Source organism: Clupea harengus, chromosome 23 (genome assembly GCF_900700415.2).
Source record: "Clupea harengus chromosome 23, Ch_v2.0.2, whole genome shotgun sequence".
Lineage (NCBI taxonomy): Eukaryota > Metazoa > Chordata > Actinopteri > Clupeiformes > Clupeidae > Clupea > Clupea harengus.
This window is the reverse complement of record NC_045174.1, coordinates 2,780,579-2,806,333: the sequence shown is the minus strand read 5'-3', so window position 1 is coordinate 2,806,333 and position 25,755 is coordinate 2,780,579. Positions and strand designations below refer to the sequence as shown.

Sequence of the window (25,755 nt, the reverse complement as noted above, 5' to 3'; positions counted from 1 at the left end):
AGAGACAACAACAAACGATCTGACTTTCCCAACTTTTTCGCACCAATTTGCTAGTCTACATCACCATCACCTACCCCTAATAGAAAAATGAATGGAACACAGAACTTCATATCACTGGCATGTATCAGTACGGTTAAGGGTTCCTCAGTCCGTCAGTCAGTCTCTATGAAGCACCCTTAAAGAGCACACACACGCATCCCTGCAACAGTGGCGTTACCTGGCAGCACCTGGTCCAGGTAGACAGCGAGCAGCAGGTAGAGGATGCAGTCCAGGAACAGCATGAGCAGGGGCACGTACAGGGCGTGAGGGCCGTTGGTCAGCGTGGAGAAGATGGCGCCGTCGCCCTGGGCCTCCAGGTACACCACCTACACAAAGAGCGAGGCATAAGGATTTACACCTGAACAGAGATCAGACCTTATCCAGGTATAGCACCTACAGAAAGAACAAGGCATCAGTATTTACAACTGATCAGCAACAACACCTGTTTCAACAGGTAAACCACCGGCAGAAGGACAGGTGAACAGCTGAGAGAAGAGTGAGGCATTCACATTTATGTCTGGTCTCTTAACTGGATTCTATCATCCAAAACCACTTAAACACACAGTTTGCCATTCTGGGTGGTAATTCTAAAGGCATAATAAAAAAAAATACAAAAATAATAAGATTCCAGTATTACAGTGCAGCATAATACATGCACAAAATGCATACGCAATATGATAATTTCATACCCGAACCCTACATTATAGATATCATATAGTCCCCCTAGTTTTGCTTGGGTGTTCAGTTTAAAAAGGCTTTGATTTATAAATGGGTTCCAGCTCCATCACAACATGCTCTACATCCCAGGCTACAGGGTGAAGGAGGCGATGTAGAGGCAACAGATATAAAGCTTTAAGTGGTCCAAACAGACAGGAGGTTCTGCTATAAGCCATCTGTTAAAAGCCTTCACTCCGCAGCGGAATGGCTATAAACTCATAAACAACTCACTGTACAAACAACGTTCTGGGAGGTCGGCCAAGACAAACAACGCTTCCCTCGCCGCATCTCAATGCGACCAATAAATCTAACGGCTGCCATCACCAGTCACCGAGGGGGGCCCCCCAACTACTCACCTCTCTCTCCTCGCCTCCACAGTACCGTCTGTCGCCAGGGTTACGCTTGGGTGTGTGGGTGGGTGTGTGTGAGAGGGGGGGGCGGAGGGTTGCCAACGGCGACATGGCGCGTTACCTGGGCGATGCCGATGGAGAAGGCGCTGGGGGAGAGCAGGCAGAGGAGCCATAACTAGCCACTGGGGGAAGTCTCTCATTAGCACCGTGAAGAGGGACAGGCAGCCGAACACCACCGTCAGCATGGAGCCCACCCGTGCTGGCGAACTTGGGCTTCTTGAAGAGTGGCGTTAGCATGAAAGAAAGAAGATCTGCCAGAAACAGAGGAAAGAAGGAGAAAAAAGGGGAAAAAACAGAGAGTGTTACATGTTTACAGAGCTGGAGAAAACAGTTTGTTTACTGAAGACAATAACCAATCCAAAAAAAAAACAAAAAAAAACAAATCAACTTCATATCTAAACAACTTCTAGAAAATATATTAGGGCTTATAACAAGGCTTTTTAGTATTTTTTATGTCATTATAATTATAAAACAGCTTATGTTTTTTTACGAAGAGCTTCCCGCCACACCATAAAAATACATCCCCTATAAATCTCCCCGTTTTCAATCTTTGCCAAACAGTCCCATCTCTGCTCTGACCTCGGCCAAGAAGTGGGAGCTTACAGACTAATGACACATAAAGCAGACTGTTTTGTTACGGTGTGTCTGGTTGGGAGGTGCAAAGAAAAGATGTTTTGTCACAATGTTTAACATTCTATTGTGTTTCCATTGTGGTTCGTGCGCTTCAATAAGTGTTTTCATTTCAAGTTGTCATTGTACGAACTAAAGCCTTAACTGTCAATTCGCGTGACCCTTATATAACTATAAATAAGACAAACGAACTAATCAGTTCAGCCAATTCAAGCGTATTATTTGATGTTCGTGTTATCTACAGCTAACCTGCATACATCTGGACCTTAACAAGGCATCGTTGGTATGTTTTATCCTTTGTTGTGAATTTTGTGAGATACAATATATGTTTATTTAACCTATCGTAACTGTATGCAATGACTATATGTTTATGCTAGAATTGATTTGTCTATGTCTTTTGTAAATTTCAGTTTTACACTTCCTATCTATTATCATTAAACCTGTGGACTACGTACATCTTCAGAGTCGTGATTTGTAGGAAGAGTTTAGCTGGCTGTCAGCGTAGAGCTTACCGAAGACGGCACAGTAAAACAACGGGCTTTCAACAGGCAAGATAACGCAACGCAAGCTAACAGCTAACGCCATGTCGTCGCCAAGGGCAACCAGTGGACGCACATCTTTAAATACACGCTCGGAAGCTCAGTGCTCAGTGAGATCCAGCGCATCATCCATAAGGTCTGCGGCAGTCAAAGCTAGAGCAAGAGCCGAAGCAGCAAAGGCACGTCTGCTCTACTTTGAAGAAGAGGCTAAATTGAAATTGAAGTTGGAATTGCTTAGGCATAAAAGAGAGGCAGCTGCAGCCATTGCTGAAGCGGATGCACTTGAGGCTGCTACTGATGAGAATAGTGAGGGAGACAGGTGTGGGCTAAACATGGACTCTGTCCCATTGGTGGCTTCAGAACGCACAAAGCGATATGTGGCTGAACACATCAAAGCTGAGTCGTATCTGCATCAGAACAACACTACTCCACATCCTCTCCCTCACAGCAGCCTCTCATCCACACAGAAGAGTATATCCATGGGCCACTAGCCAGGATGTGTGAAGATGCTGATCCGCCTCGCGTCGGGTTCAGCGGTGAGCATGTTGATCCTGCACGCTATTCCAGGCCACATAGTTGCAACAGTCCTTCTCCTGCATGTTATGCCATACCACCGAGCTCTGATAATGGCTATTCACATGTAAATGACTTTGTAAGATATTTAGCCCGCCGTGAACTTGTGGCTACAGGCCTACTTCATTTTAACGACAAGCCACAAAACTACAGAGCATGGAAACGCTCCTTTCTGAATGCCATCAGTGGCCTTAATCTGACACCGAGTGAGGAGATGGATCTTCTGTTTAAGTGGCTGGGCAAGGAGTCAGCAGAACACATTGAACAGATAAGAGCAATCCACATACACCACCCAGAAGCAGGACTGGCCATGACATGGAACAGGCTCGAACAAACGTACGGCTCAGCAGAAGTAATAGAAAATGCTCTGTTCAAACGCATTGACAGCTTCCCAAAAGTAACAAGCCGAGATGGATCTATGCTGACGAAGCTGGGCGATCTATTAATGGAACTGCAGGCAGCTAAGGGTGAAGGAGACCTGCCCGGCCTCGCTTTCCTTGACACGGCGAGGGGCGTCAACCCAATCGTACAGAAACTCCCATCTCGCCTTCAGGAGAGGTGGGCGACAGCAGGCGCAGCCTACAAGCGTCAGCAACAGGTGAATTATCCTCCCTTTGCCTTCTTTGTGGATTTTGTCTGCCAGCAGGCATGCATTATGAACGATCCCAGCTTCAACTTCATTGCCAGCACAGACACGGCTCCCTGGACAGAGAAAACAGCATGGAAGCCAAACAGACAGCGAGAGGTCTCCGTTCACAAGACAGAGGTATCCCCCAGAGCCACATCTGACATGGGTGAGCCACCTACAAACAACGGTGATAAACTGTGTCTACTGCACAACCTGCCACACCCTCTGCGTAAGTGTCGGGCATTTAGAGAGAAGACCATTGAAGAGCGCAAAACACTGCTCAAAGATAACAATGTGTGCTTTAAATGCTGCTCTTCATCATCCCACATAGCAAAGTACTGCAAGATCAACGTACAGTGTTCTGAATGTAAGAGCGACAGACACAACACAGCACTTCACCCTGGACCTGCACCCTGGAAACAAGAGGTCGGCCATGCTTCTGAGCACGGCGGGGAGCAGGAGGGAGCTTCACCACAGTCTCATGTCAACAACAAATGCACTAAAGTCTGCGGTGGCGAGCTCACAGACCGCTCGTGCTCGAAGATATGCCTCGTCAAAGTGTATCCGACTGGCCATAGAGAAAAAGCAGTGAAATTGTATGTGATCCTGGACGAACAGAGCAACAGGTCACTGGCTCGCTCACAGTTCTTCGACGTGTTCAACGACCAAAGTCCAAGCGCTCCATACACACTGAGAACATGTGCTGGAGTGAAGCAATCAGCAGGCAGAAGAGCCAATGCTTATGAAGTAGAATCCTTTGATGGAACTGTTCGCATACCATTACCAAGTCTCATAGAATGTAATGACATCCCGAACAACAGAGAGGAAATTCCAACCCCCGAAGTGGCTCTCCATCATGCTCATCTAAGGTCATTGGCACACCGCATCCCAGACATCGACCCCCAAGCCCCCATCATGCTTCTCTTAGGACGGGACATTATCAGAGTGCATAAAGTCCGCAAACAGGTGAATGGCTCTCACAACCTGCCCTTTGCACAGAAGTTGGACTTGGGGTGGGTCATTGTTGGAAATGTGTGCCTAGGCAATGACCACAAACCACTGACAATCAGCACGTTTCACACGAACACCACAGAGCTGAAACGCTCTACCTTCTTTGCGCCACGCCCCGACGGGTTCCATGAGAACGAGAACTTTAACAGCGTCCAAGCCACTGGTGAGCCCCCAGCGTGTCCTGCGGACCAGCCCACCTGTGAAGCCGACCACCTTGGATGCACGGTGTTCAGGCAGATCAAGGATGACGACCAGGTGGCTCTCTCCATTAAGGTGCTGGTGACTTTCATGGCAGAGGCAGCGGTGATCATCAATGCCAGGCCACTTGTTCCAGTGACAACGGACCCTGATGACCCGCTCGTGCGCACCCCAGCAGCTCTTCTCACGCAGGGGTCGGGCATTCTTCCAGCTCCTGGTGGTGGGTTCGGAGTTGCCAGCCTCTGCAGGTCCCAGTGGCAACGGGTTCAGCACCTGTCAAACACCTTTTGGGACCGCTGGAGGAAGCGGTTCCTCCCAACACTACAGGCGCGCAACAAGTGGCAGTCCAGCCAGCCAAACATTCAGCCAGGAAGTGTTGTTCTCCTTAAGATCAGCCAAGCACGCAGGAATGTATGGCCTCTTGGACTGATAACACAGGCCATCCCTGGCAAGGACAGTAAAGTGTGCCAGGTAGAGGTGAAGATCGTTAAACCAGATGGGACTAGCCTCTTTGTTGGGCCGGGCACTGAAGTAGTGCTCCCTCTGCCTCCAGAGGCAGGGTAAACGGACTGTGCATGGATTTTGGGGTGACGTGTATCCACGTCAGGCGGGGAGTGTTTTGTTACGGTGTGTCTGGTTGGGAGGTGCAAAGAAAAGATGTTTTGTCACAATGTTTAACATTCTATTGTGTTTCCATTGTGGTTCGTGCGCTTCAATAAGTGTTTTCATTTCAAGTTGTCATTGTACGAACTAAGCCTTAACTGTCAATTCGCGTGACCCTTATATAACTATAAATAAGACAAACGAACTAATCAGTTCAGCCAATTCAAGCGTATTATTTGATGTTCGTGTTATCTACAGCTAACCTGCATACATCTGGACCTTAACAAGGCATCGTTGGTATGTTTTATCCTTTGTTGTGAATTTTGTGAGATACAATATATGTTTATTTAACCTATCGTAACTGTATGCAATGACTATATGTTTATGCTAGAATTGATTTGTCTATGTCTTTTGTAAATTTCAGTTTTACACTTCCTATCTATTATCATTAAACCTGTGGACTACGTACATCTTCAGAGTCGTGATTTGTAGGAAGAGTTTAGCTGGCTGTCAGCGTAGAGCTTACCGAAGACGGCACACAGACGCTGAAACAAGCCACATGAGCGCCTAAAGAACATAATCTCTGCCTGGGCACTGACGCACAGAGATGCTGAGGGTACTACGCTAACGCTAACGCAGGGCTAACACTTCTGACAGCTAGGGAAAGGGCTGAGGGAACATGAGCACCAGAATGTAACAGCTCCCCCAAGAAAACATCTTTCAAATGTACAACACCAATTTACACTTTTCCTGTAAGGTTGGGTTCAAAATGCTGCAGGCACAGACATGAGTGTGTGTGTGTGTGTGTGTGTGTGTATATATATATGAACATCATCTGTCTAATTAGTTAATTAGTTTGAGGCATGATTTATAAATCTAATGATGGAGAGTGTTTGAGTGACTTACTGAGGAGATGCCGTAGAGGAAGATGAGCAGGAAGATGACTAAGAAGTTGCTGTGGTAGAAGAGGGACGTGCAGGTGGAAATCACCGCCATCAGGATGGACATGGTGGTCACCAGGGCGGCGTACAGCAGACCCCATGACAGCCTGAGTGATTGCGCGCGCGCGCACACACACACACACACACACACACACACACATACATTGAGTCATATAAAATAAAAAATCCAAATATGCCAGCACTTCATGAGAGCTGTAGAGAGCTCTCATGTGGCCTCTCCTCCCTCACCAGAGCCACTCGAGCGCACACACACACACACACACACACACACACACACACACACACACACACACACACACACACACACACACACACACACACACAGCTGTAGAGAGCTCTCATGTGGCCTCTCCTCCCTCACCAAAGCCACTCGAGCATCAAGTACCACTCCACATCAGTTCATTATTTACTTAACGCCTGTATTCATTTATTATTCACCTAACACCACTTTTTATTTCAACCATCTGTTGCTTGCTACCAACAATCATTTTCACAGCCAGCACTGCGATAGCAATATTTCTTCTTTCAGCACAACGTCAAATCCACCCCCAATGAACCATGATGTTTGTTCCAAACCCACTCCTCATTACAGTGTGTGAATCAGCGTTGACCTGCTAACTGCACATGAGGCTTTGAGCTGCATATGCCGTAAAAGCCGGCGGAACACTAATGAACAAAGCCACGACTCGATCAACATGGCAGGCAAGGCAAGAAAGGTTTGGTGTCGATCATGTGCAATTTTTTTCTTTCTTTCTTTCATCACAACCTCATATATAGAAGTCGTACGAGTTTTTCTTTTTTTTTCAGCTTCCAGCTGTGAAACATTGCAGCCGATTCTGGAACGGGCTTGGTCCTAATGGGAATGATGTTCAGGAGAACCGGCCCAGTGCTGGCCCAGTGCTGGCCCAGACCCACAGCAGAGTGACCCGCTAGAGCAGGGAGTGGCTCACCAGAAGGCGGAGTCGTACAACCCCATCATGCTCATGGTGTCCTTGAGGCGGTGCTCCTTCTCGGCGGCCACGTTGACGATGAGGAAGGAGACGAAGGGCGTGAAGGCCAGCACCAGGTAGATGGAGATGAGCGCGTGCGGGAACTTCTGCACCTCCACCGAGCCCGGCTGGCCCATCATCACCACCCGCACGTCCATCTCCCGCCACACCGAGCGCTTGGTCTGCATCTGGGGCCCAGGAGACGGTGAGAGGGCGTCAGAACGACAACAAGTCTCAACACATCATCTCCCTCTCAATGTGTGACGTTTCTCATGTCTTAGTAGTGGCAGTACTAGTAGTAGTGGTATTAAATGTGACAGCAGCACAGTAGTATTACTACTGTCCAATAGTAGTCAAAGTAGTAGTAGCATCTGTGTCTAATGTTTTAGTAGTGGCAGTGCTATTACCATTAGCAGTGACACAGCTGTGCTTTTCTGCAAGGACAGGGAACTGAGACTTAGGCTTAGTGGGGAGAATAACGTTTGGTCGGTTGGTTAAGCCTCTCACTTTTGTCTTTTTAAAAACAGGTGTATTTGTGGCCATAATCTCTTGGGTATTGACTCTCCTCTAGGCAAAGAGTAAAGTGAAGTGAAGTTTGCTATCTGGGGCGAGGCTACCACCACTCTCATGCAATGTTTATGTCTCCCGTCTTAAAAAGAAAGAGGTTGTTCTTTGTAAAGAGGTTGTAGATGAGACTGCCTTCTATTCAAAGATGCAAATCTGCCTCAATGATCTGCGATGTTTGTTCCAAGCCCCCCAAACACCAAAAGAGTGTGTGAATCAGCATTGACTTGCTAACTGTGCATAAGAGACTTTGAGCTGAATATGCCCTAAAAGACACTAATGAACAAAGCCACTTGATCAACATGAAGTGGGTGGTGTTGGCAGACAGGGAAAGAGAGGTCGGTGTCAATCATGTGCGATTGCCGAGGCAACCGAGAGCCATGAGAGTGTGATTTGCTCTTGACCTTTGACCTTTCCCCTCACCTGAATGATGGTGGCGTCAATGAGGGTCTGCAGGCGCACAAACCCAGAGTACCAGTAGTTAGCGGCTCGGCAATTCACAGAGTTGGAAAAACAACTAGCTGTGGAAGAAGAGGAGCAGAATAATGAAACAATAACATAAGGCAGCATAGACACATGTGACCTTCCTGTTTGTCTTTCGACCAAACTATTACATAACAAGATCAACCAAAATGACACAATGTTGTTACTCGATCATTAAACAGTTCAAACTTGGCTACATTCATTTACCTGCATGTTAATAGATAAAGTAATACATTACTTTAACCTCGTTCTGTAGAGGCTGAAATCTGCTATGCAGCCTAATCCAAACATGACACTTGTTACATTACATTACAGTTTAACACAGATTACTGTCCCCCTCACCAATGGACTCCGTGTAGTCGCTGGGTAAGGGCAGCTGATTGTAGGGGAACCTCAGCCGGTAGGACATGTTGTCTCGGAAGACCACCCCCACATAACCCAGGGGCTCGTACAGACTGGCGTTCTCCAGGTCCTCCTCGTTGGCGAACATCTCCAGACGATCCTGCATGTCTAAAAACAACAGCCAGACAGGTCTGTTATAGCCCCCGCACACACACTGCCCCAGACTGCAAACACAAACAAACAAACAAACAAACAAACAAACAAGGAAGTACACAACCAAGCACGTTTTTGGGTCTCGTGGGCCTCAATGTATTTCTTGCATTTTAATGTTTCATTCTTCAGATCCTAATCCACATCCTCCCAACTGCCTTCTTGGTTCACACACACGTGACATATTTGTGGTACTGTGAAGTCACAATACCATAATTACGATCTGGACCATATTTAGTCTCCTGCCTTGTAATTTGGCAGAAAGCATGTGGTGCTAACCTAAAGGATGCCACGACTGTACCTAACTAACGTTGACTTCAATTCAAATTCCAAAATGTGCTGTGTATTTGAATCAGTCAAAAAAAATTCAAAACCTCATTGCCTAAACTGCTATTATATATATATATTAAGACTATTTCTAAGTCTGCAAAAGCATGTTTTAAAGTCCTCCACGGTCCTCCATTCTTGAAAAAAGAGAGAGGTAAAATAAGTAGGAAGCCACTATTATGACAAAATCACTATCAACAAAAATAGAGTGGGCCAATGGAAGCCTGCCGGGGTCAAACCCATCTGTGGACGATCTGACTTACGGAGCTCCTGCGCCACCTCCTCCATGATGTGATTGGTGACATTGGTGATGGGGGTGTAGCCCAGGCCCTTGAGTGACAGGTAGTTCTCGCTCTCCAGCTCCGTGGTGCCCACGCCGCCGTAGTAGACGTGTGGGTTGAGCGTGCTGATGAGGATGAGCAGACTCAACAGCATCAGCGGGAGGATCAGCTCCTGTGACGACCACACACACACACACACACACACACACACACACGCACACACACACGCACACACACACGCACACACACACGCACACACACACGCACACACACACACCACCGCAAGAGAACATCAGAATCAGCTGAGCTGGATCAGACCACATCAAACTAAATAGAGGTAAGGTGAAGTAAAAGGAGAACAAGAGAGATATGACAGGCATACGATAAGGATGACACATAATCACCCCTACCATAGGCTCCCATACCTAAGACTTAGGCTAATGAAAGAATTCAGTTTTCAAAGACATTCATTAATAGTGAATAGTTCCACTATGCACATTGCTCAAGGTTTCCTGAGGGGGATACTAGTGAGGTCTAGCTGCGGAATGCCTTGTTTCGATTCCCACCCTTCTCTCTGGGGTCTCCTTGTCTAGTGTGCTCCAACAGCTCAAAGGTCATAGGTCAACTTCCCCAGGACAGCACGCATATGGTTGAACTACATCAGAACAGTATGAACAGCACAAAATCACACATTTGACCAATTCTGAGTTGGGCCACTTCCATATGTGGTCCCTAAATTCATAACAGGTCTGATTTTTTTGTAATGCGAAATCTGTCTAAACCTTTTACGTCACTAAAGATCGACATTCGTCACAAGTCTGCTCTTGGTGAATAAAAACAGGGAAGGTAGCTGTCAGTGGAGGGAAACTATGGTCATTTGACTATTTGATGACTACATATGTATAGCTAGATGCTCTGAGGTCAACGGTACACAGAGGAAACAGCTTGCGCATTTCAACAGTAATTGAATATTTCAAAAATTGAAGTTCAAGTTATAAGGCAAAATGTTACAACCACAATGTTGTACTGGTTCCCACCCCGGCCTAACAAGCACGTTCCAATCCTGGGACACAGCACGACCACACCCAACAATAAACTACACAGCTATGGAGCACAGTCTGTCTGGTGTCAAAACTGTCTGATTTACGTCCGTCGTCATGCAGACCTTTTCTGTCAACTAGTCTGAGTTACAGTGGTAGCCTTGGACCAAAATCCATTTCCCTGGATGCAGGAGGGAGGAAATAAAAAACACATAAAAAAAAAAAAAAAAACATTGCTTCAAGATGTTGGTTGGATTGAAGTCTTTTTTGGGGGGGACAGATTGTTTGGCATGCCTGCAACCCAGTCTGTAACCGGAGAGGCTTCGCAGCTCGTTCACAGTAAACAACTCCACCTCCACAGGGAAACCATCACCCATTATCTTCCTTCAGTTAGCCCAGAGGCTGCTGCTGCTGACATAATGATTAGTGTTAGTGTTAGAGTAGAAGAGTGTTAGTGTAATGACTGCAATAGTGTTGGGTGCCATTCCATCTTCTGCTCTCACTCAAGTCTCTGAGTGTCAAACTATCGATATCTTTCCCTGGTCTCCATTTCTATTTGTTTCTATCCAACTACCCCTCTCTTTTCATCCTTCCTTCCTTCCTTCCATCTCTTCATTTATCCTTTTCCCTCTCTCCCATCCTTCCATCCATTAAACCCTCTCCCTCTCTAACCCACCCACCCACCCAACCATTCCACTCTCTCCCTTTCCGTAATCAATCCATTCATTCATCCATCATCCTCTCTGATCAAACCATCCATCCATCCCTCTCTTTCTATTATCCATTCATACATTTTATACATACGTACATCCTTCTACCCGTTTTTAACCCATCAGTCCATCCATCTCTCTCTTTCCTTCATCCATCCATCTCTCTCTTTCCTTCCTTCATCCATCCATCTATCCATCCATCCATCCATCCATCCCAGAACTGAAACCATTTGGCTCACAGACATCTATCTGCATTTGCCAATTAAGAGGAGAGACGTCTGCATGAGCTGGCCCATAAATGTGCAGGACGTTACAGAGGAGGATTCCGGATTGGCGGAAGATTTAGCGCTACATAATCTCCCCCTGCTCATCCACCTACGGCTAAATCAATAGGGCAAAATGAGCACCTGTCTGAGAGGGAGGTCCCTGGCGGGGAGCATTGCGTAACCCCTCCGAGGTGCATGCCAGTTAATAACAGCCAGAGGAAGAGAGGGGGGGGGGGGACAGAGACAGGGAGAGCTGGAGATGTAAACATATACAGAAAGAAACACTGTGAAAGACTGTGTAGAGTGTGAAAGAACAGGAGAGAGAGAATGATAAAACTGGGAAAGACAAAGAGAGTGAGGGAGGGACAGAGACCAAGAGAGAGGGAGGGAGGGAGGGAGAGAGAGAGATGAGAGGGAAGGGAGAGGGAGAGAGAGACATGAGAGGGAAGGGGGAAGAAGGGAGGGATAGAGAGAGGGGGATAGAGAGAGACAAGAGGGGAGGGAGGGAAGGGGGGAAAGAGTGAGAGAGAGGGAGAGACAGAGAAGAGAAGGAAAGGGGGAGAGAGAGAGAGAGAGCATGCAAGAAAGAGAGATCCATCTCAAGGCAGTGAGTTGCTGACAGGTTGGGGGGAAGGCGCAGTCTGGGATTAAAAGCGGAGCACTTCATTCTGACAGCAGGTAGAGACAGGAGCGTAAGTCATGGGCGCCCCACCGCCCCGCCGCCCCCTGCCCGCCTCCGTCCACCTCCCTGGCTGACCGCTAATTCTAGGAGGCTCCTTAAGCAGAACTCCCAGCGGGGAGAATCAGATTAAACAGCGTGACACATTAAAAATGCATTAGTGCAACTTAAGTTTAAATGAAATATACATGATCCAATGGAAGTATAGTGTGAGGATGGGGAAGGGGGTGGGAGATGAGAAAGGGGGGTGGGGCGGAATACCTACAGATCTTTTTGTCCCACCAACACCACACTTCCCACGATATCAAAGGAAGGACTACGGGCAGTGCCTAGTATGGCCCAAAGTCATAAGGGCCTAAACAACATCCTTGGAATAGCAGTGAATCAGGAGTTCCCAGAGCAATGCAATCATGTGACTCTGCCGCCTCTGTGCAAGAACAGACCGCCTGCTGTGTGTGTGTGTGTGTGTGTGTGTGTGTGTGTGTGTGTGTGTGTGTGTGTGCACGCACATGTGTAAAAAGGTTTTTCTCTAGGCATGACCCCTGGGTCTTTGCCCAGCCCACATCATAATCCCTTTGGCCATGAGCACTCTTAGTGGCAGGCATGATAGCATCTTGCACTAAGTACATCAGCAAAACCTCTATTGGCAACAACGGACCACCAATGTACAATCGTCAAACAGTACTTTAAACACTGTCTAGAACAGCATTACCGACATCCAATGCAAAGGGATGTGGGACAACATTGCTAATGTAATCACACCTGATTACAGGAGATGACAGCTCGCCAATTAGTGCCAAAACATGGACCACAGAGACACTTGATGACTAATGATGGCGACAATCTGTCTGGTCATTAATGCACAATCAAAAAGAGCATCTGAACGCATATTCCTCAAGTTCAGAGAACCTATTTATTAAAAAAAACATTGCGTTTGGCACCTGTAGACTTTGCTGTTTGGTCCTCCATTTGATGAGCAGGTTCTTGTAGAGCAGGCTCCTTGTTTGATGCCAGACACCGGCCTCTCGCTTGTTTAACGGGTGCATTCTTCCAGCATGCTGTGACTGGCTGGCATGAGGACGAGTTCTCACCTTGACGCTTGGCACAGCTGTATGGGAAGCGAAACGACAGCAATAAAGAAGGCGGGCTGGTTGGACGAGTCGTACCGATTTGCGTTCCGACTGCAAGATTTGAAATGTTTTGCCAAGGGCACTAGAATGAAACTTGTACCACGAACAGTTTGGTTTATCAACAAGAACAGGGCAAAAATACAGAACAAAACTGATATTCCAGCCGCCCACACATACTGGTAAACAACCACGGCGCTATCAACTGTCAAGCAACGCTGTAAGCAGAACATATTTATTATTTTATCACTGGGAATTAAACCCTTTGACCTAATCGTGCAAACATAAGGCATCTAACAAACACTTCGGTTGTAACAATAACGACTTACAACAGGAGTTACTCTGTCTTGAATTGTGTGGTAAAATGCAATTTCAGACTCAAGTCAGTATTTCTGTTCTTAGGATGACAGCGATTCACGGACAACGTAACATCACTGCATCTAACCTAGCTTATATTTATGCATGTTCAAAAAGCTCGTCAGAGGGCAGTTGTAATTTACTGCGCGATTTTATGAGTGAGCAAAGTGCAAGTGAGAGAAATTGTACGTTAGTAGAGCTCACCTTTCTTTCTGTAACGTTAGCCCCCAGCTTGCTATCAAGTAAGGTGTCGTTAGGTGGCTGACGTTAGCTGACTGGCTACGCTAGCTAAGCGACCTACACCAGTGCCAGTTGGATTAGCATGCACTGAAAATGGCAACAATGGCGTATGCACTTACGTATGAAATACATCAAGGCCAGCCTTTCATGTTAGCAATTTTTCTTTTTTCTGTATAGCCTTCTCTCCTCTGTTGCCTACCCGTCTTCGGTGTAAACAAGCAAGACCGAATCCCTACTTTCTCTTCAGAGCACTTCCTCCTCAGCCATCAACTGCTTCAACAAGGCCTGTGACGTTCTCCAATCACGAGCCGGTCCACTTGTTGGATCATCTTCATTGGCGTGTGGAAGAGGGTCTTCATCAAAAAGTAGAAACTCTTAGCCTATAGTTACAGTCCTTAATTCCAAAGATCAGAAATGAATATCCTAACTTCATACATAGGTTTAGACATTCGTTTTCAATATCTGTGTCAACGATTGTTACCGATATCAGTAAAAAAAACTCAAATGAAAACATGTTATCCTTATAAACCGTATTGAGTCCCTTAGTAAACATTATCCAGTTTAAGGCAAATGCAATTAAAATGAATTAGTAGCAATATGAAAAGTTAGGTCTATTTCTTTAAGCAGTCCCTCCACGGATTTTTTTGTGATCTTGCAAATTCAAGGAATTCCCACATTTGCTATTTTGACTTATTACGGCAATATTTCCACCGAAAAACGCAGTCATGGAATTTCTGCATTATTTGGGATTGGATTGATACATTATGTATTGATTTATTTTACATTTTACTCAAAATCACCCTCACTTTTGGCCACAACAATCACAAGAAACCCTAGCAAGGTCCTGAGCGACTGTTTAAGCAACCTTTCACTTGTAGGCGGTGATCTTATCTAATGCTGACAGTGTTTGAGCCCACATCATCCAACAGTCATACCAGATATTCTGAGATATTGTGGGCAGCTGGTCTAAACGTTATTCGATATGATACAATAGATATGCTTACTCTAAGATATATTGATTTGTTTAGATGGCACAGCAAGTGTCTCCACAGTTACACAACAAGCCATGACCCGGGTAAGGTTACCAATGGACCAAAAAACAGGAAATCACAGCATATGCAAAGCCAAAAAGGTCTACAACACAGAAACAATAATAAAAAAACAAGCACAATCTTCCTTGTTTCATCCAAATTTATTCTGATTACAAATAAAAAATGTACAAAATAAAGTGTAGAAAATAGCGTCTTGTATGTATAATCATGTAAAACGAAACAAAACAACCAAAAAAAAAAAGATTGCGAACATCACAGGAAAAGGCAGCAGTACAAGACAGATGGTGAAGAAGCCTCATCATTGGCCTCTCCCAGTCCAGAAATAGCAGGAACAGAGACAGAGAGTGAGCTCCATATGCAACTTCAAAAGGAGATATTTTAGGTCGACAACAATGGTGGCCCTTTCATCATGAATGAATGAGCGGCTGTTACAGTGGTTATTTTAAAGCCAGAAGAGCCAGTTTCACAGAGGAAATAAGCCTAGACCATGACTAAACTGCATTTCATGTGGGGGGGGGAAATGGTCCACCTAAATTTCTCAAATTTTGTCCAAAACGAGGCTTATCTAGTTGCCTGGCATTGTGACTCTTACGTAGTAATGTTACTGAACAGTAAATGCATACTGTACAGTATACTTTATGTATATCCCTGGAAACAAAGCAATTTTCTAGTATACCTAAAAATCTCTGCACATTATGTCTGATACTGATGAACTGGATTAACATTAAAGAGGCCTAGAGTATGTCTTGCCTGGTTGCCATTCTGTGGTTTCAGTGGTTTATCCGTTACCCTCAGCATAAGGCCAGGGTCTGTCCTTCCCTCCAGAGGAATAAAAAGGCAGGTTTTACCCTCTGTCATTTTAGTCTTATTATCTTACAAGCGTTCACATTCGTCTTAGCACTTACATCGTATTTCTTTTCTTTTTTTTTGTCTCCACAATTGCATCAACCGTCGCATGTTGAGGCCCTTTGCAAATGTGAAGGTCAAATGTTTCTAGAGACAAAGAATTAAGTACAGCGTCATACTAACACCGTCGATCCACAGAGGTGGACAGTCAGCCTTTGTCAAAGGGGGGAGGGATTCGTCTTGAGCACTTTAGCGAAGAAAAAAGGGGAGAAAAACAGGCGAGGCGGTCACGGAACCGGGCGAGCCGAACAGCGTCGGAACGTCCTATCTCTCAGACCTTCTCTCTCCCTGTGAACAGCCCAAGGCATTGTCAACATCTCCTACAAGTACAGTAGGTCAATGGGTCCCTGTGCGTGTGTGTGTGTGTGTGTGTGTGTGTGTGTGTGTGTGAGAGACATTTACAGTTCACAGCCCTCCTAGTAGCTAACTAAGTAGTAGAGTATGGTTCACAGTCTGTACTTTTGTTAGTGCTGGTGCTGGGGGAAGTTCAGGTGAGCACAGTTAGGGTCTACAGTTTTGGGGGTACTGGAGGGTTGTTGGGGGGAGAGGGAGGCCTCAGTGCTTGCGGGTGCGCTGCCCTCCTGCCCCAGTGGTGGTGACGTAGAGCAGGGGCTGGGGCTGGCGGAGCTGGCGCCTCAACTGGCCCAGGTGGGACAGGGAGCTGGGTGCCGTTGTCCACAGTTTGGCCTGGAAGGGAGAGGAAAAAAAGATGGAATCAACCATTTGGGGACCTATAGGAAAACACTTACTGAACCATTTGTGAAGATATGGCAGACTGCATTGTGAGGTAGCAAGATATGGCTGATGGCTTAAAAGGAAACTGCCAGTAGAAAGAATTTAAAACATTTTGCTTTCAAAGATAGCTCTTCAAAGCTAAACTGATTTAACTAAGTTAAATCTACTGGCTTACCTTGTTTAAACATGGAAAATGTGTTACTGCACCAAAATAAAAAACAAAAATGGTCTGTTCATATAAATAGTTAGGGATGATCCGAAGAGATGACAGGAGGAGATGATGCTAACCTGTGATCTGGGAAGGGTGGGGTTGGCGTGCTTTGGCCAGGGGAGGGACCCCTCGGTGCTGGGGGCGGAGGTGGGAGGGTGGGGGCCGGTTGATGTGAAGGTGGGGGTCTGAAGTGCTGTCTAGGGGCCGAAACCGCTGAGCCGTGGTCTTAGCCTGAGACAACTATGGGGACAAAGTGACATATTCAATGATCTTTACAAACAGAAGAAACCAGCAGTGCATAGCATATGTCAACAACCCTCATGAGCTATATGCTATGCTATGCTATGCTATAGCTAGTATGCTAGATAGTATTACTATCATTTCAAACTCTGTACTATAATATTCACTCTGCAGTTTAACTTAACTTATAATGCAGATACTGCTCTGTTAAGTCATGTCCAAGCACCTCTATGTCAATTTCATTATGTCATTAAGATAATCGATTTACTATGTTTACGTTCCTAATAGTTTAGCTGTACTTACAGCTTGGCCTGTGACCTCGAAAGAGCGGGATCTCTTCTTGCGCCGGCGTGCCTCAAAGTCCTGCTCGCGGTTGCCGGGGTTCTTGGCGATCGGCTGACGCTGGCGCGGGCGGGTCCACGTGCCGTCGCCCGTGCTGCTGGACAGGTTGTCGTCAGAGGTGGCGTGCCGGAGCTCGGGGCTGGGCTGGTGACCGCAGACGCCGACGCCACCCCCTCGTGGCGTGGGGGGGCCGAGCGGGGGCGCCTCGCTCAGCGACAGGCTGCTCTTCTGCTTCTTGGGGTCCAGCGGGGAGGGGGGCGGCGGCAGGCGCAGGGCGTCCACCTCCAGGGCCTTGGAGCGGCGGCGGGCGGCCTTCACGGCGATGCTCTCCACGCCGCGCATGATCTGCTGCCGCTCTGGGGGAGCCAAAATGGAGAACCGTGTGGGATGTTAGTCCACGCAGAAGGCTTTGTTCACCTTTGGGTGTTTAGTTTTTTTTTGTGGGTCTTTTAAGCCTTTATATAGATAGGACAGTGTAAAAAGACGTGGTCATATAGACCGGTACAAGGTAAGGGATGCACTTGTGCGACAACTTCTCCTCAATGGACAGAATTATTTATAACTCTGACATGTAAACAAGAAGTTAAATTCAGGGGATCATGACTTGTGCCATACAGTATGTTAGTCACTGATCAGTTTGCCAGTCAAACCATTAGAGTGATCAGGTGTAGGGACTAGGAGGGGGGGTGGCACCTTTGCGTGAGAGCGGGACGTCGGTGCCATTCTCACTGCTCTCTGGAGACGAGTCCAGGTGGCTGCTGACGCTGTGGCTGAGGTGGCTGTAGCTCAGTGCGCTCTCTGGCACACACGGATGGAGCTGGAGAAAACAGTCAGTCGCACACAGTCAGTATGGACACATAGGAGTTCAAATAGGGGTTTATGGACATGTGGACATCAAGCCATCCACTACATCTAATAAACAAACAGGTTCTTGTGTGCTACTTGTATAAAACTTATATAAAACTTATATATACACAGAAAAGTAAAAAGGGTTCTTCTAAGCTTTAAACTGATATAAAGATGAGCCAAAGAACCATTGATCTCAGAGTTCTCTGGACATGGGCTTAAGACAATGCAGTATTACGTGGGTGAGTTAGTGGCCTCTCACCCCTCTGTTCCCCAGGCCATTGATGTGTATGGGCGGAGGCGTCATCACCACATGGTTCTTCATCTGCCTGGCATGAGGACTGTTTTTGAACACACGGTTGTTGTCCCTGGGCGGAGACAGAGACAGACAGACAGACAGAGAAGACAGACAGACAGTGTTAAATATGTTTAGGGTTAAATCTGTATCAGGATAGCTCTTAGTCCGATTTTCCTGGAGTGTTTTTGCCCTCATAAATGCTTGGTAGTTCTCTTACCCCTCAGGTTCGGGCAGGATGGGTGGCAGAGTATGACGGCGGATTTTGGCCCGACCCCGTCGGCTGTCCGAGCCCAGCGTGCGCACGCTCTCCTGGTCAGAGTCCAGCTCCTGCAGGGGGTCACGACCTCTACTGGGGAGGGTGATTTTGGGAAGCGAGCCCTCCTGTAAAAGAACAACCGTGTCATGTCACTGCCTGGTCAGGTCTCTGAGTATAACTGGATTTGTAAGTATGCAGCACCAGTTATGAATGTGTGTAGGAATTTCTATTAGTGTGAGCACAGTTAGGGTATGGCTTGGACCCCACAGTTAAGGTATGACCGGACAACCAGTCCAACATCCAGTATTTCCATTATAGAATAAAAAAGTACGAGTAATCACTAAGTTCCACGAGAACTCTGTGTTCTATGTAGTATGTGCTCAGTGTTCTATGTTCTATGGCTGTTTACTTTGTGAGAGTGGTCTGGTACCTTGAGCGTGCGTCCGGTGACCTTGTCCAGCGCCATGATGCGGTCCAGGCTCTTCTCGTCCAGCTCCCTCATGTACATCTCATAGAGCTCCTGCAGGTGAGGCGGCACCAGGAGACTGTGGTCTGCAACACACGCAGACAACAACGCACCTCAGAACTCAGGCAAGGACACTACTGTCATGTGTTTCATATCTTCTTCCTTTATGTTTTTTATCAGTGGCTCAAGCGATGAGACGGAACTTTTGGTCCTGACTGCTGTTGACCTTCACCTTGACCTTGACCCTGTGGCCTTGAAGGTAGCTTCTGCGGTTCCCAAACTCTCTCAAACCTCATCTAACATCAGAAGACCAACCCAAAAGGTGTCGAAATACTCGCTAAATAATAAAACTGCAGGAATCTGACCGCTCCACTTTCACTGTCTGTCTGTGATGTCACTCACAGCAGGAATGTGTTTGCACTACTGCAGACAACTTTGAAACAACCAGTCACACCCTGTAGCTTTTGGTTGGCAAAACGTGGCCCATATTTAGCAACCTGTGGCTGACTGCTCCACAGGATCAGTGCAGAGGGCACAGGTCAAAGGAGGTGACTAATGGCCTCTTGAAGTTACACTGAACACCAGTCTTTATGCCAGCGTCAGTCACATGACACCTGTCTTGATCCCCACGGAAACTCCGGCAACTCACCGCTGATGAACTGGCGCTGCTGCTGGATGATCTCGTCGCAGAGGTGGCGGTGCTGCTCGAAGCGCTGCACCACGGCGTCCTTCTGCCGAATGAGGTTGTCCTTGAGCAGCGCGTGGGACTGCATCTCGGCGTTCTCGATCTCCAGCTCGTGCACCTGCAACAGAGCCACGCTGGTTAGACCGGGTTGGGGGTCTCCACTCTGAATCCCTCCCCAGGTTAGGGTCAGGACTGACACTGACAAAGCGGGTGGATACATGTACTTAGCCCTCTGGTTATATCACAAGAATCTCAACGACTGCATTGAAAGTTCAGGATTAAAATGACTTTTAACACTGGGCTTACCATCCAGATTGTAGGCAAGGTGTAACTGAGGCAAAAGCCAGAGTCCTGGGATTCATTTGACTTCAATGAATATATTGCACACTTGCACTTGGATGGTTAACGGCTGCCATCTTGTAGGGGTTTGATTCGTATGCAAAATCAACTGAGCCGTTGATTTGACTCAAGTAGTAAGTAAGTAAGACTTTATTTATATAGCACATTTTGTACAAGAGTTGCAGTTCAAAGTGCTTTAGTAGTCACGTCTACAAAACGGTTCACTTCACCTTCACCTAGTCTTGTTCATGTTTGTTGTTGACCGTCAGTCAGTCTTTCTAAGCCCTCACCTTGCACAGGAGGCCCAGCACCTCCCGCTGCTCCTCGGAGCTCACTCGTCTGGGCAGCAGCTCCTCCAGACGCCGGGCCCTTTGTCGCAGCTCCAGGAACCGCCGCTCCAGAGACCCCTGCAGGAAGAACCAGAGAGATAGAGAGAGAGATGGAGAGAGAGAGAGAGATGGAGAGAGAGAGAGATGGAGAGAGAGAGAGATGGAGATCATCACCAGTTACTATTAACTAAAACAGCATAATTGTCACAATTCTATGCAATTTAACGAGATAGTATAAAATCTAACCTCATCTAGCACAATGTAATCTGTTATTATACAGTCTAATATAATCTAAAATGTAGAATTGTAAAATTCTAAAGACGATAGCTCTTTTTCATTTATTTGTTAGATACATAAATCCAAATAAGTGTTTATTTTTTAAAACTGAAGTTTGGAGGCCTGTTTCATGTAGTTGTGAGGCTCCCTCTAGTGGTGTAGATGGAGAAATGCGTTACCTTCTGTTTGCGGATCTTCTTCTGCTCGGCCATGAGTGTGACCAGGTTTTCCCTCGCCATGGCGACCTCCTGCGTCTCGGTGCTGTCGGGAGGCGACTCGGACGAGTCGGAGTCCTTCTCGCTCTCATCCTTGTGAAAACTCTCCTTCCTCCTCTCCGCTCTCCACTTCCTCCTCCGCTGACAGCGCTCCTGCTCCCAGCTGAGGAAGATAAGGAAACAGGATGGATGGATGATAGATAGATAGATATATAATTTACCTGATACTCCATGAGACGTGTGTGTGTGTGTGTGAGTGTTTGGTGTGTGTACGTTTTTTTTTCCTGTGATATACTAACTGTGACTGATTGGTATTTGGCAATGTGTGGGTTATTTCAGATCTTATGATTTCAGAGTTATGATGTGCTAACGGCGTAAAAGTGTATTGACTATCAAGTCATTCTGATATAGTAGCAGGCAGGTGTCTAGTACCATGTTATGTTATGGTGTGTCAGTTATGTTTGTTTGTTTGTTTGTCTGTGCGTTGGCGTATCTCCAACACTGCAGGTCCAGCCAATCACCACTGCTGTAATTACTGTTGTCAAGGCAGGAACAGGCCGTCTGGATCTTTCACTGTCTCCTTGTTCCCAGATCCAAATGAAAGCATTGTGTGTGAGACTCAGTCAGCGATGGTGAGTGTGTGGAGGCATTCATCTGGGTCCCTTTGTTGCTGTTGTCCAAGTCAATCAGGCATACAAAAGTGTGTTTCTCTCTCTCTAGTGTACATGTTTGTCTGTCTGTGTCTCTCTGTGTGTGTGTGTGTGTGTGTGTGTGTGTGTGTGTGTGTGTGTGTGTGTGTGTGTGTTATTCTGAGTGTACATGTTTGTCCGTGTGTGTGTGTGTGTGTGTGTGTGTGTGTGTGTGTGTTGTTCTGAGTGTACATGTTTGTCTGTGTGTGTGTGTGTGTGTGTGTGTGTGTGTGTGTGTGTGTGTGTGTGTGTGTGTGTGTGTGTGTGTGTGTGTGCATGCTCGGCCAGCCGTACCGTGTGTGAGCATCGCAGCTCCGTGCCAAACTATGGCAATTTAAAAACGTAACATCTCGCCCGTTGTAACTGCCATCGTTAATGCAGCAGAGGTAATATGCTTTGGACTCTAGTACTGTGTGTGTGTGTGTGTGTGTGTGTGTGTGTGTGTGTGTGTGTGTTGTTCTGAGGGTACATGTTTGTCTCTGTGTTTGTGTGTGTGTGTTGTTCTGAGTGTACATGTTTGTCTGTGTGTGTGTGTGTGTGTGTGTGTGTGTTCTGTGACTCACTCTGCGATGGTGAGCAGGTGTTTGGACGTGTCGATCTGGATCTCAATGTTGCTGTTGTCCAGCTCCATCAGGCTCTTGCGGATCTCCATCTGCTGGCGGAAGGCGTCGATGAGCTGCTCCCTCAGCTGGTCCATCTCCGCCCGGCTCTGCTGGGTCGAGTGGGCCTGGACCTCCGCTACAGGGGAGAACCACAGGGGAGAACCACAGGAACCAAACACAGACCATGAATATGAGTGGGCAGACTAGCATTTTGTAAAGTTTTAAACTCCTTTTCTTAAATATTAGTTTGGTTTTTAACTGATCTTAATCTTTTAACTCATGCTCTACACTGTGGGATTGTTTCATGAGCAACACAATCACTACATCATCCCATGTCCTATGTGGAATGCGTGTGTCTATCGGTACTATGAAGATGTGTGGTTGCACACACACACACCCATGCATGTGCTAATGTGTGTGTATCCCACTGCAGGCACACACAATGCAGGATGATCACATGAACCAGACCAAGACTATGGCCACGACTGGGCGAACAGGGTTTTTTATTGTTTTCATTTTAATAATATTATGGGATACCTCTTGCCCTACTCCATAGGACGTCGTTCTTCAAATACGAATCATTTTAACTGAGTGTGTGTGTGTGTGTAGGTGTGTATGTCTGTGTGTGTGTGTGTGTGTGTGTGTGTGTGTGTGTGTGTATATGTGTGTGTATATGTGTGTGTGCGTGTGTGTGTGTGTGTGTGTATGTGTGTGTGTGTGTGTACACATGTCTTACCCTGCACGTGGCGAATGTCCGTCCTGTCGGAGTTCATGTGGCGGCTGGCCTGCTCAGCGATCTTCTTCTTGAGCCGATGGATCTCGCTGCGCAGGTCGGCGATGATGCTGGTGTACTGGGCGATGTGGTAGGAGACGTTCAACAGGTTACGCTTCACCTGAGGGAGATGGGAAAGAAGAGAGAGAGAGAGAGAGAGAGAGAGAGGGAAGAGACAAGGGTGAGAGGGAGGGGAAGAAGGAGTAGGGGAGAGAGTGAAGTAGAGGTGAGAGAAAAGGAAGAGAGAGAAAGAGAGAGAGAGAGATAAGAGGAGGTAGAGATGGATGACTTACTCATAGCAACCTATTGGGAAATTACAGAATGCAATTATACCTTGGCATTTACATGTTGTAGATATCTTCACAGCTTATATTTGATGCATTACCAATCAGTATAAATCCTACAAAGAAAGACATAATTTAACTGATAATTGTAGCAAAATCCCTCCATGTACCATTTAATTACTGTGACCCATGAAGAAACCTGCAGTATCTGTAATATGTTACTGATAGAACCTGGTACTGCTAATAGGGGATGTGTGTGTGTGTGTGTGGGTGTGGGTGTGTGTGTGAGAATACTAACCCGTGTGCGGATGCTTTTGGCACGGTCAGCGTATGACAGTGTGTTGCGTGATTCTTCGAAGGCCATAGAGGCGGGGCTTATGTGAGCGATCATCACAGTCCTGCTGTTCCCTCCCAGTGAGTCCTGTCAATCAAACAAAGGACAAGAATAAATCAGATATGAGAGGACCATTTCAAACGTGGTATGAACCCTGCATGTTCGAGTGTGGAGGTGCAGTATAGTTGTGTCTTCAGCCTAATATGGGACAGGTTTGTTTTGGGATCTCACATATTTACATCATCAGTATCCCACATAATTATTCAACTTTTTAACAGAAAATGTGGAAGCACAAGAAACTGTGTAGTTGGAGCTGTTGATTTGATTTGATTTGATGTTTGAATAAGTGTCTGTAAGTCTGTAGGCCAGTGTGTATGTGTGTGTGTGTGTGTGTGTGTGTGTGTATGTATGTATGTATGTTGTATATATTGACTGTTCTCTCCCTTGTTTGATTGTTCTCTCCCTTGTACGTTGCTTTAGATAAAAGCGTCTAAATGACTAAATGTGTGTGTGTGTGTGTGTGTGTGTGTGTGTGTGTGTGTGTCTGTGTGTGTGTGTGTGTGTGTGTGTGTGTGTGTGAGAGCCAGGGCATACCTTCAGTAGGCGAGTGAGCTTGCTGTCTCGGTAATTGACATACTTGTTCACACTCCTCTCACTCAAGGCATTGATGCAGTTCCCCAGAGCCAGCAGGGAGCGGTTTATGTGAGCCCCCTCCTTCAGACGCTGGCCTCTGTTCTGAGTCTGAGAGATAGATACACAGACAGACAGACAGACAGACAGAGGGGGAGTTAATGATAATTCATTATGCTTTTTTGTGTATTTCTGAGGCTTAAAAGGTACACACAATGAGAGGCTACTGCATATTTTTAATGCATATTTCATTAAATTATTATTATTATTATTTTTGTAACCAAAATTCAACATTTTAATGATGTGAAAACAGTGCATCACACAAAGTTGTGTGCCCTCTGCGTAAGCCAGCTGGTCCAGTCTATGGAGCCAGCTACAGTTTTAAGGTCATCCAGCAGGGGGCTCCCTATCTCAGTCCTCTTTGTCTACATCCATGACTTCATTATAGATCTATTAGTCTCTGTCAAGAAGAACAAACTGTTTGTCTGTCTGTCTGTCTATCCGTCCATCTGCCTTTCCCTCTCTCTTACAACAACACTCTCTGTTCTTTCTGTCTATCCCTCCCTCTCTCTATCCCTCCCTCTCTCTATCTCACACACACACACACTCTCACACACACACACACACACACAACACTGAAGATGTACTGTACTCTCCGGTGTCTTTGTCCATGATGTCCTATTCTTCTTTCTAGGGCACATGCCTGCTGGAAGTGAAATGGACGCCCCAACAGTTGAGCCCCAGGGCTGGTTAACCTTTCTACCAGTTTCCATGGGAAGCCAGTGCGTTCTCCGCTTCTGATGATTACATGTGTTTTTCTCTCCCGCTGGCTGTGTGTGTTTGTGTATGTGTGTATGTGCCTGTGTGTGTGTGTGTGTGTGTGTGTGTGTGCCCGTGTGGGTAAAGGGTGTGCAGGAGGCATGGCACCTTCTTATATCCATGGTAATAGGCCACATTCATCATGGCTTCTGCAGGTTGCTGTGGCTTTGGGTTGCATAATGCAAAAAGAAGCCCCCCCACCCCTCCAGTCCTAATCTTCCCTTTGCTAAAGCATGATTAAGTGTTCACAGATGGGTGCTAAAAGGATTCATTTGTCAACTTCAAATCTGCCTCTTTCCAAAGATAATAATACAGAGGGCCAGGTGCACGTGTGTTGGAGGGCTCAGCGTCAAAAGCGACCTGGCCGGTCCTCACGAAGCACATGCCGTCTCTTTTCATTTTACGTTGAGCAGGTAATGAGCGCAATTACTGTCTTCGAACATAATGTGCGGTGTCCACAACTGATAGCAACTGATAACTTTGTTGCTAGATTTAGCAACTCTT

At 46.6% G+C, this 25,755-nt stretch overlaps 3 protein-coding genes and 1 pseudogene across 4 annotated transcripts in view; 1 reads left to right on the top strand and 3 right to left on the bottom strand.

The window, feature by feature from the left end:
* LOC116218766 overlaps positions 1–80 on the top strand; it is an 18,888-nt pseudogene extending 18,808 nt beyond the window's left edge.
* Positions 28–2,381, bottom strand: LOC122128715 (cholesterol transporter ABCA5-like). Its single transcript, XM_042703355.1, has 4 exons — positions 2,309–2,381; positions 1,338–1,417; positions 1,228–1,281; positions 28–365 (listed from the first exon to the last, which is right to left on the bottom strand). The coding sequence occupies exons 1-4, from the start codon at positions 2,379–2,381 to the stop codon at positions 177–179; spliced, it is 396 nt and encodes a 131-aa protein (XP_042559289.1). The 3' UTR covers positions 28–176.
* Positions 2,382–6,209: 3,828 nt separating this feature from the next.
* Positions 6,210–14,358, bottom strand: LOC116218726 (cholesterol transporter ABCA5-like). 2 transcript variants are annotated; one of them, XM_031561339.2, is made up of 7 exons: positions 14,045–14,358; positions 13,143–13,309; positions 9,489–9,678; positions 8,689–8,856; positions 8,287–8,384; positions 7,261–7,487; positions 6,210–6,396 (listed from the first exon to the last, which is right to left on the bottom strand). In XM_031561339.2, exons 1-7 carry the CDS (start codon positions 14,055–14,057, stop codon positions 6,225–6,227), a joined length of 1,035 nt encoding a protein of 344 aa, XP_031417199.1. In that variant the 5' UTR covers positions 14,058–14,358; the 3' UTR covers positions 6,210–6,224. The 2 variants fall into 2 exon arrangements, with proteins under 2 accessions (XP_031417199.1, XP_031417200.1); XM_031561340.2 differs by lacking the exon at positions 14,045–14,358 and adding an exon at positions 13,890–14,036.
* Positions 14,359–16,784: 2,426 nt separating this feature from the next.
* The window catches only part of kif19 (kinesin family member 19), a 43,382-nt gene continuing 34,411 nt past the window's right edge, over positions 16,785–25,755 (bottom strand). The window contains exons 8-20 of the mRNA XM_031561532.2: positions 24,397–24,543; positions 23,767–23,889; positions 23,149–23,305; positions 22,374–22,548; positions 21,086–21,284; positions 20,592–20,708; positions 19,927–20,080; positions 19,242–19,363; positions 18,773–18,936; positions 18,520–18,625; positions 18,105–18,228; positions 17,373–17,767; positions 16,785–17,069 (exon numbers count right to left, since the gene is read on the bottom strand). Of these exons, the coding sequence (XP_031417392.1) occupies positions 16,902–17,069; positions 17,373–17,767; positions 18,105–18,228; positions 18,520–18,625; positions 18,773–18,936; positions 19,242–19,363; positions 19,927–20,080; positions 20,592–20,708; positions 21,086–21,284; positions 22,374–22,548; positions 23,149–23,305; positions 23,767–23,889; positions 24,397–24,543 (2,151 nt within the window). The 3' untranslated portion in view covers positions 16,785–16,901. The remainder of the gene's footprint in view (positions 17,070–17,372; positions 17,768–18,104; positions 18,229–18,519; positions 18,626–18,772; positions 18,937–19,241; positions 19,364–19,926; positions 20,081–20,591; positions 20,709–21,085; positions 21,285–22,373; positions 22,549–23,148; positions 23,306–23,766; positions 23,890–24,396; positions 24,544–25,755) is intronic.

Excerpts from the sequence above, each read along its gene's own strand:
- LOC122128715 (XM_042703355.1), bottom strand. The coding sequence starts at position 2,381 with ATGGCGTTAGCTGTTAGCTTGCGTTGCGTTATCTTGCCTGTTGAAAGC. Across the intron at positions 1,418-2,308 it reads GTTTTACTGTGCCGTCTTCG|ATCTTCTTTCTTTCATGCTA; the intron begins GTAAGCTCTACG and ends TGTTTCTGGCAG. Across the intron at positions 366-1,227 it reads TCTCCATCGGCATCGCCCAG|GTGGTGTACCTGGAGGCCCA; the intron begins GTAACGCGCCAT and ends CTCTTTGTGTAG.
- LOC116218726 (XM_031561339.2), bottom strand. Across the intron at positions 9,679-13,142 it reads CCAAACAGCAAAGTCTACAG|GAGCTGATCCTCCCGCTGAT; the intron begins GTGCCAAACGCA and ends TGGTCGTCACAG. Across the intron at positions 8,385-8,688 it reads CGACTACACGGAGTCCATTG|CTAGTTGTTTTTCCAACTCT; the intron begins GTGAGGGGGACA and ends CTTCTTCCACAG.